The following is a 10,783-nucleotide window of genomic DNA, read 5'->3' on the forward strand; positions in this document are numbered from 1 at the left end:
GAGGGGGAGCACTTCCAGTAGCGCCCCGCCTCCTGCTTGGGGCACTACCATCCAATTTCGGGCGCAGGGGCGCTAACTAAAAATAGCGCCCCGGCAAAGTTAGCGCCCTAATGGGGGGCGCGACGCAATTTTTCCCCCTTGGACTCTAGGGGAATCAAGGGATATGGAGATCGGGTGGGAAAGTGGAGTTGAGGTCAATGATCAGCCATGAGCTTATTGAATGGCGGAGCAGGCTCGAGGGGCTGTATGGCCGACTCCTGCTCCTATTTCTTATGTTCTTACTGTCCTTCAAAGCTGGAACCAGGCTTCTGCATCCTGGCCCATCTACAGTTAAATAGCCTACCTGCATTCTTGCAGAGGGCTGAACATCAAATTTAGCAAGAAAAGACAGCTTTCACATTTACGCCGGTTATTTCAAAACAGTATAATATAATATCACATACATTTTCTCTATTGGACATAGGACAAAAACTCTGCTTTTGTTACAATAGATTTAAAAAGCATACTTTCATATAATTATCATGCAGCAATATAGTAATGGGTATATTTTTACTACCTAAAACATTTGTCATACATACTATGCATTAATTAATGACAAAAATAGGTCATGTCCACCTTCAGCAAACTTCAGGCAAAATTTTACATTTATTGGTGACATAATAACTAATGATATTTGTCATAGATACACAGTTTATCATCTGAATTAAAGCAGCAGTTTTATAAATCAGTTTACTAAAACCCCAAAATGTTATGCCAGGTACTTTGGAAGGGATTACACTGGGGGGAAATGAGGACCTGTTGTACGTGGGACATTCTTGTGGATATCGTGTTGGTTTCCAATTGCAATAACATAACACTTCTGGGGAGATAATTTATACCACCACAGTCTTCTTGGTAGCTCTCTTGTTTCTCAGTTAAAAAGCAATGGGTTTAAGCTTCACCATGACTTCAGCACATAATCAAGGCTAATACTCCAGTGCACTACTGAGGCAGTGCTGTCTTAATGAATGTGCTGTCTTTTGAACGAGACATTAAACAGAGGCTCTGTTTGTCAGTTTAGATAGATGTAAAAGATACCATGGCATTTATTCAAAGAGCAGCAAGTTCTCCAGATGTCCTGGCTAATATTCTTCCTTGAACCAATGCCATCAATAACAAGCTGGCAGGTCATTCATTAAATTTGCAGTAAATTGAAAATTGATGACTTTTTTAATCTACACAACAGCGCTGACTGTATTTCAAAAGTAATCCATTGGCTGTAAAGTGATTTGGGACGTCCTGAGGACTTGCTTAGGCGCTATGAAAACACAAGTTTTATAACCATATTAAATATTTTTGGGGGGATTGGGGCACTTGGCCTTGCTCGGAGGTGGACATTCCTCCCACTGCCATGGTGGTTTCAGTTTAGAAGCATGGGAAAACAACGTTTTGAATTTTATATATTACCATTTAAAAACAGCATACTGGAAAACATTATAAAAGGCAAATAAAATATTTTTCAATTCAATGAAAATGCACAAAATGAGCTCTATACCAGCATCAATATAAAGATCGTAAAATATTCAGCCCTTTTTCTTAAGGTAAACCATTTTTTAAAAATGTAAAAGTTTCCAGTACAATTTTCTGCTGTAATTTCATTGATGAATTGTGAATAGCGATTGTTTGGTTTTACTGAAAAACATCAAACGATTCGGTGCCAAGTGATTTTGGCCTCACACAGATGCTAAACTTGGAGTGTAAATCAGATGTCAAGGCATAAAGATTTGGCAAAAAATTACTATGAAAAGGGTTTGTTTATTTTGTTTGCTTTGAGCTTTTTGTTTTGAGTCATTTTTTTGAGAGAAGATTTACTAATGTTGAAAAATATTCTGTTGCTGATATCATAAGGCAGTGGATGAGAAAATGTTACATTTTAATTTGACCTATGGTTTATTATTGCAAATGTGTCTCCCTTACAAACTACTCCCTCGTGTGGACCCTACTAGGACTGCATTGAGCATCCAATCCGAAATTAGGGGTCCGGAAGCATAGTGATTGTATTGCTGGACTATAATCCAGAGACGCGAGTTTAAATCCTACCATGCGGTTTTGTGAATTTGAATTCAGTTAATTAAATAAATCTGGAATAAAAAGCTAGTATCAGTAATGGTGACCATGAAATTACTGGATTGATGTAAAAACCCATCTGGTTCACCAACGTCCTTTAGGGAAAGAAATCTGCTGTGTTTACCTGGTCTGACCTAGATGTGACTCCAGACCCACAGCAATGTAGTTGACTCTTAACTGCCCTCTGAAATGGCCTAGCAAGCCACTTAGTTGTATCAAATGGCTACAAAAATGTACAATAATTTTTTTTTAAATGGATGGACCAATCGGCTTCGACCTAGGCACCAGATTCGGACAGGACAAAGGCACACCTAGCCCAGTCGACCCTGCAAAGTTCTCCTCACTACCATCTAGGGACTTGTGCCAAGATTGGGAGAGATGTCCCACAGATTAGTCAAGCAACAGCCTGACATAGTCATACTCACAGAATCATACCTTTCAGCCAACGTCCCATCACTCCTCCATCACCATCCTTGGGTATGTCCTGTTCCATGGCACGACAGACCCACCAGGGGTGGCGGCACAGTGGTATACAGTCGGGAAGGTGTGGCCCTGGGAGTCCTCAACATTGACTCCGGACCCCATGAAGCCTCATGGCTTCAGGTCAAGCCTGGGCAAGGAAACCTTCTGCTGATTACCACCTACTGCCCTCCCTCAGCTGATGAATCAGCACTCCTCCATGTTGAACACCACTTGGAAGAAGCACTGAGAGTAGCAAGGGCACAGAATGTACTCTGGGTGGGGGACTTCAACGCCCATCACCAAGAGTGGCTCAGTAGCACCACTACTGACCGAGCTGGCCGAGCCCTGAAGGACATAGCTGCCAGTCTGGGCCTGCAGCAGGTGGTGAGAGAACCAACACGAGGGTAAAACCTACTTGTCCTCACCATTCTACCTATTGCAGATGCAACAGTCCATGTCAATATTGGTAGGAGTGACCACTGCACAGTCCTTGTGGAGACAAAGTTCCACCTGCACACTAAGGACACCCATCATCACGTTGCGTGGCACTATCACCGTGCTAAATGAGAAAGATTCAGAACAGATCTAGGAGCTCAAAACTGGGCATCCATGAGGTGCTGTGGGCCATCAGCAGCAGCAGAATTGCATAGCACCATGATCTGTAACCTCATGGCCCGGCATATCCCTCACTCTAGCATTACCATCATACCAGGGGACTAACTCTGGTTCAATGAGGAGTGTAGAAGAGCATGCCAGGAGCAGCACCAGTGGTACCTAAAAATGAGGTGCCAACCTGGAGAAGCTAGAACACAAGACTACATGCATGCTAAACAGCAGAAGCAACATGCTATAAACAGAGCCAAGTGATCCCACAATCAACGGATCAGATCAAAGCTCTGCAGTCCTGCCATATCCGATGGTGGTGGACAATTAAACAGCTAACGGGAGGAGGAGGCTCCATGAGTATCCCCATCCTCCATGATGGTGGAGCCCAACACATGAGTGCAAAAGACAAGGCTGAAACGTTCGCAAACGTTCGCAACCATCTTCAGCCAGCACGGTGGCATAGTGGTTAGCACTGTTGCCTCACAGCGCCAGGGACCCGGGTTCGAATCCAGCCTCGGGTGACTGTCTGTGTGGAGTTTGCACATTCTCCCCGTGTTTGCGTGGGTTTCCTCCGGGTGCTCCAGTTTCCTCCCACAGTCCAAAGATGTGCGGGTTAGGTTGATTGGCTATGATAAAATTGACCCTTAGTGTTAGGGGGATTAAATGCGTGGGGTTACGGGGATAGGGTGGGATATGTATTGGTGTAGGGGTTGCGGGGATCGGGTGGGATATGTGTCGGTGCAGGCTTGATGGGCCGAAATGGCCTCTATCTGCACTGTGGGGTTTCTGTGATTCTGTGAAGTGCCGAGTGAATGGTCCATCTTGGCCTCCTAATGATGTTCCCACCATCACAGATGCCAGTCTTCAGCTAATTCGATTCAATAAACACGCGATAAAGAAATGGCTGAGCGCACTGGATATAGTAAAGGCTATGGGCCTTGAAAACATCCCGCTGTAGTGCTGAAGACCTGTGCTCCAGAACTAGCCTGCCTCCAGTCCACCTGTACAGCTACAACACTGGCATCTACCTGACAAAGTGAAAAATTGCCCAAGCATGTTCTGTCCACAAAATGCAGGACAAATCCAATCCAGCCAATTACCGCCCCATCAGCCTACTCTCGATTATCAGCAAAGTGATGGAAGGTGTCATTGACAGTGCTATCAAACGGCACTTACTCACCAATAACCTGCTCACTGATGCTCAGTTTGTGTTCCGCCAGGACCACTCAGCTCCGGACCTCATTACAGCTTTGGTACAAACATGGACAAAAGAGCTGAATTCCAGAATTGAGGCGAGAGTGACTGCCCTTGACATCAAGGTAGCATTTGACCAAGTGTGGTTCCAAGGTGCCCTTGTAAAACTGATATCAATGGGGATCAGGGGGGAAACTCTCCACTGGCTGCAGTCATACCTAGCACAAAGGAAGATGGTTTTGATTGTTGAAGGCCAATCATCTCAGCCCCAGGACATCGCTGCAAGGGTTCCTCAGAGCAGTGTCCTGGGCCCAACCATCCTCAGCTGCTTCATCAATGACCTTCCTCCCATCATAATGTTAGAAGTGGGGATGTTCGCTGATGATTGGTTCCATTCGTAATTCCTCAGATAATGAAGCAATCCATGCCCGCAGGAAGCAAGACCTGGACAATATTCAGGCTTGGGTTGATAAGTGGCAAGTAACATTTATGATGGAATATTCTCCATTTGCCTGGTTGCGTGCAATTCCAACAACACTAAAGAAGCTCAACGCCATCCAAGTCCAAACTATCCACTTAATCGGCACCTCATCCATCACATTAAACATTCACTCCCTCCACCATCAGGGCAACGTGGCTGCAGTGTACACCATCTACAAAATGCACTGCAGCAACTCACCAGGGCTTCTTCAGCAGCACCTCCCAAACCCACGACCTCTACCACCTAGAAGGACAAGGGCAGCAGGTGCATGGGAACACCACCACCTCCAAGTTCCCCTCTAAGTCACACACCATTCTGACCTGGAAATATATTGCCATTCCTTCATTGTCACTGGGTAAAAATTCTGGCACTCCCTTCCTTGCAGCACTATGGAAGTACCATCACCACATGGACTGCAGCAGTTCAAGAAGGTGGCTCACCACCACTTTCTCAAGGGCAATTAGGGATGGGCAATAAATGCTGTTCCTCCAACTTTGGCTTCTTGTGCCTCCCTCCCCTCCTTTGCCCCACCATTGGTGGTCATGCCTTCAGCCATTGAGATCTCTGGAATTATCACCCTAAACCTTTCTGCCTCTCCACCTTTACGACCCCTTTTAAAACCTAATATCTTTTCCTTTGGATCAACGTTTATTTTTGCTCGATTGTAGCTTTGAAGCACCGTGGCACATTTTTCTACATTAAAAAGGTGCAATATAAATGCAAGTAGATGTAATTGCATTAATAAGAAGTCATCAAAATTCAGAAAATGCCGGGTAGGGGGCATTAAGTTGTCAGTGGATTTAACACCCCCCCCCTCCCCCCCATCACAAATGTTACAGTACAGGAGGGATTTATGGCAAAGAAACTACAAGAAAACTGCCCCACACAAACACATTATAGCGTATTAAGATTATCTTGGAGCAGAATATTTTAAGTGTTTCAGCTTTATTTTCTAAAATATTTCCCCGATAGAGTAACAGAATATAGCTTTAAGTAAACGACCTTTGATATTCATACCTACAATAAATCCTCTTTAAACTATTGTCACTTCCGTTGTGTTTAATGCAGTTGACCTACCTCGCCAATGGTTGGTTAAAAATTGTATTCTTTTGTCAATTAAAAACAGGACGTTGTATCGTCTGAGTATGGTGTAGCTACAAACTGTCCTTTAACCATCGTCAGTTTAAGAAACCCTCCCGAGGTTCCCTTTCGACTCCAGACACCGAGTCAACTTCAGGCTCAGTGGGGCTGTACCGCGCACCGCCTCTGTGCAGTGCCACCTGCAACAGCAAGGAGTCAACAGGAGAAGATTCAGGAGGAATATCCTCATGTGGACTGAGATCCATTATCACCGTGTGTGCTCCAGTTTAATGTCAATGTCGCTGGGTCCGATCACTCCCAGCCCGTGTCTGTGTAACACGCTCAGGGTGAACGGTTAACCTGGTCCCTTCTTTCTTTGCTTGAAACCAATACACTCGGAGCAGAATACTTCACTGCCAGCAGATTCGTGCGGATCACCATTTATGTATTTCTATAGTCGTTCATCGGTTCCACGCGAAAGACGGCTCGCTGTTTTCCAAACTTCAAGTAGGAGACCGGCTCAAAAGAATTCAATTTTAGTTTCTTTCTAAATTCGGGGTTTTGCGCCCTGAACCATTCTTCGACCCTGGGTCCACGGGGAACCCCAGCTTCGCCTCTCCACCGCAATTTCCCGAGACCACGATCGCCTCCCGGATCTCCCAACTGCCCGTCTCACATCAAGTTATGGATGAGCCCAAACTACCCCCAGCTTAAGGTTGACCAGACCGAAATCTCCTCCAGCCGCCACCCATTCTGTGGATCCGACAGGGAGCTACAGGAAGTTGGACGCACTTTTAGCTGGGTGCTCGTCGCGCTGACCCATTCCAAGAATTTACTGAAATCCTGCTACTTATTCATGTCTACATATCTAACCAATGACAATAAAGAAGGCAGTATGCATATATGAAGGAGCAGTAAACCTTGGGGAGAACCTCTGCTCTAAACAGCTGAATTATTCCGTTCAAAGTGTATCGCTTGTTATTCCTTTAAAAAATCGTTATTGGTTCAACTGCCCTTCAACTGCAGGTCAAGAGCTGCTGGTCTTGTTTTGGGGTTCGCGTCCTTTAAGGGGTAAAACGTGCAGGTTCTGAGTGGTGGGAATGTGGACAGTCCGTGGTCCTGCAACGGTCGATTTAGATCGGCAGCGAACTATTCCGCTGTAATCCTTAGTTCACACAATTGGCCATCACAGCACAGGATATGGAGTTAATGTATAGTGTGCGTGCTGTAAATGTATAATGTATGCACAGCACACAATGTATTTAGCGTATATTGTAGTTAATGTATAATATTGCACAGTGCAGTTACTGTATAGTGTGGTTAAGATATAGTGTAATTAATGTAGAAACTAAACACACTATAAATTAACTGGAATACATGTATAGTTTATAGTGCAGTTAATATATAGTGTTAGTGCAACTTGTATATATAGTGGAGTTGATGTATAGTGTAGTTAATGTATATACAGCTAATGTATAAGGGCATTTATAGTGTAAATGTTTATTCCATTATAGTGTAACTAATGTATCTATAGTGTGTAGTGTAGTTAATATGTAGTTCATATATAGTGTAATGTATATAATGTAGTATATAATATACTTAATATATACAGTCCTTGCAACTACTGTTTCTCTTAACTTAGATTTGTGAGATTCAACTATTTTATTAACTCGAGCATCGTCGCACTGCGAACGGCCACGTTATCCATAACAGACTATATCTGCGTTATGGAAACATAATCCAATCGACATGCTCGCAGTGAAACCCAACACTCAAGGGGGCGGCGGACAGAGTGAAGCCTCCTCTTGAATATGCTCCGTTTCTGATGGAGCAGGCCATACAGGAATTCGGTCCCAGACGCCGAGGTGGGCTGGCTGGTGTTCTGGAGCAAGGAACGATGCGAGAGAACATGTTAGAGCGATCCTGAAGAGCGGGTTGCTGGAACATCGCATTTGCGCTAAAACAGAAACGGTGGGTTCTACAAAGAGAAACAGGACAAATCTCCATGGGGAACCCAAGGAACCAGAGCAGGACCTTTGGAGAAGGTGAAGATGTGAGGACGGAGCTGACCCTGCGGGCGGTCACTGGCTGCCTGCTTTTCCTTCTCATCCTCTCCACCCTCCTGGGCAACACTCTGGTCTGCCTGGCTGTTATTAAGTTCAGACACCTGCGGTCGAAAGTCACCAACTTTTTCGTCATCTCGCTGGCGGTGTCCGACCTTTTCGTGGCCGTGCTGGTAATGCCCTGGAAAGCCCTGAGCGAGGTGGCTGGATACTGGCTTTTCGGCTCCTTCTGTGACACCTGGGTCGCGTTTGACATTATGTGCTCGACAGCCTCCATCCTCAACCTGTGCATCATCAGTCTGGACAGATACTGGGCCATCGCAAGCCCCTTCAGATACGAGCGCAAGATGACCCAGAGGGTGGCTTTCGTGATGATTGGGGTGGCCTGGACACTGTCCATCCTCATCTCCTTCATCCCCGTGCAACTCAACTGGCACAAAACAGAGGCGGACTTGCTGCAAGAGTTGGAGGACAAGGGCAGCAACAGGACGGGGAACTGTGACTCCAGCCTGAACAGGACTTATGCAATCTCCTCCTCCCTCATCAGCTTCTACATCCCTGTGGCCATCATGATCGGCACCTACACGCGGATCTACCGCATCGCCCAGACCCAGATCCGCAGGATCTCGTCCTTAGAGAGGGCGGCGGAACACGCCCAGAACTGCCAGGACCACACGGCCGACTGCCCGCACGAAGCGGCACTGAAGACCTCCTTCAAGAAGGAGACCAAGGTGCTCAAGACTCTCTCTATAATAATGGGGGTCTTCGTCTTTTGCTGGCTCCCCTTCTTCGTGCTGAACTGCATGGTGCCCTTCTGTGACCTGCACCTGTACCAAGCCGGGGAGGCTCCCTGCGTCAGCGAAATCACCTTCAACATCTTTGTCTGGTTCGGCTGGGCCAACTCGTCCCTCAACCCGGTCATCTACGCCTTCAACGCCGATTTCAGGAAGGCTTTCACCACCATCCTGGGATGCGCTCGTTTCTGCCCCAGCACCGCGGTGGAGGCTGTCAACTTCAGCAACGAGCTGGTCTCCTACCATCACGACACCACCCTGCAGAAGGACGCCACAGCGGCTGTGGTCAATGCCACCAGCCTCCCCAACCAGCTTCCCCACTCGCTCACCCAGCCCGAGCAACACGAGGTCCCCTTCGACAAGGTCTCCAACATTTCCTCGGCTCAGAGTCCCGGGGAGCACAGGACCCTGCTGCTCCCGGGCGGGGTCCAGTACGAGTGCGAGGCAGAGATCAGCCTCGACACCATCACCGCCCTTTACCGCTGAGGGCGATCCATGGACCCAGCCGGCAGCCACAATCGCCACCTGTACTCAAACATCTGCAGATGTGACACCCACCAGACACATAAATCATCCGTTTGAGTCTAATGGTCACACTACAGACTAGGTATGGGTGTGAACCATTGTGGTGTCCAAGCAATGCGTTTTCAGCTTCGCACCAGTATCCTGCAGTTATTGGTGCGGATGCAGCCTGAGTCCAATCAGGAATGAGACTTCCTCCTCCTGGACAAGGGATTTACACAAAACTGATGTTCACCCAGTTGACCCTCTCACTTCAACTGTACGTGTAAATTCATTCACACTGTCAAGTTCAGTAAATGTCCTCAGCAAATACCTCTAGTAATGTGGCCAGCACTAGGATTTTAACCATTATCTATCTGTCTATAGTATATATGTAACAGCTTTTGTGGCCATGGTGTACTTCACAACTGTATCGAACATCTTAGTGACAGTAATGTGGTTGTGAAATGTTCATCAATTTTCTTCTTCCTCATTGGTTAAGTGTCTTTTCCCCTCATTGGTAAAGTTTCTGTTTTCTCCTTTCTAATTGGTTGTCTATTTTCAATATTCACCAATCATATTGCAAAATACTTTTCTGCCTCTACAAAAAATTCTGCCTAATAACATTGCAGCAAAATATCTTTTGAGATACAGTTACCATATTTATTCTTCAGCCATCCCATGAGAACTCAAAACTTCATCACTTATTGGCTTTCATTCATGATAAAGTCAATAATTCAGCAAAAAATCTCAAACATACCTATAAACCTCCTCATACCATCTTCGAAATACTGTGCCACCTCTTCATTTAAAATCAACAGCCTTGACTTTGATTATATATACTTGAAAATGAATAATGTGCAGGGCTATGGGGAAAGAACAGGGGAGTGTGACTAGTTCGATAGCTCTTTCAAAGAGCTGGCGCAGATATAATGGGCCAAATGGCCTCCTTCTGTGCTGTATGATTCTATGATTCGCTCATTAGCAAACAGCACAGCCCACACCCACATTCCTGTATTCCACAGCTCGGCCCAACTTATTCCCGATGTATTGAGTATGCAGTAAATCAAAAATATGGTTTACTGGTGACACTATCCCTCCTAGGCAAATTCTGGTCACTCCATGTCCTTCCACTTGTTCCTTCCTGGGGCTTGCTGTTTTGTGCTTGTTCCAACCACTCCCTGCTTACTCCTTATGGTTCTGATCCTAGCTCCCCATGCTTTGGCCCTGCCTTTTGCAGTTCTGGTCCCATCGAAAGAGACGGTGGAGGAAATGAAAACAATTGAAGATCACTGAAGGAAAAAGACACTGTGGGCAGAAAACACTGGAGTAACAGACAAACCAACAGGAGCAAAGAGAGTTACAGGGAGAAAACACACAGCATCTGAGGCAGATTAACTAAGAGACAAGGGGATAGTAACAGAGGGAAGAAAAAACAAAAAAGAGAGCAACAGGCACAGTAAGAGAGTAATTGAGGAAAGGACAGGATGGCCAAA

The 10,783-nt window shown here is 45.9% G+C and overlaps 1 protein-coding gene across 1 annotated transcript; it reads left to right on the forward strand.

The window, feature by feature from the left end:
- The first annotated feature begins 7,516 nt into the window (after positions 1 to 7,516).
- On the forward strand, positions 7,517 to 9,828 carry drd6b (dopamine receptor D6b). Its single transcript, XM_085994027.1, has one exon. It carries the CDS (start codon positions 7,935 to 7,937, stop codon positions 9,270 to 9,272), a length of 1,338 nt encoding a protein of 445 aa, XP_085850153.1. The 5' UTR covers positions 7,517 to 7,934; the 3' UTR covers positions 9,273 to 9,828.
- The last annotated feature ends 955 nt before the right edge of the window (positions 9,829 to 10,783 follow it).

Source organism: Somniosus microcephalus, chromosome 8, assembly GCF_052327205.1.
Source record: "Somniosus microcephalus isolate GS21.2 chromosome 8, FLI_Smic_1.0, whole genome shotgun sequence".
NCBI lineage: Eukaryota > Metazoa > Chordata > Chondrichthyes > Squaliformes > Somniosidae > Somniosus > Somniosus microcephalus.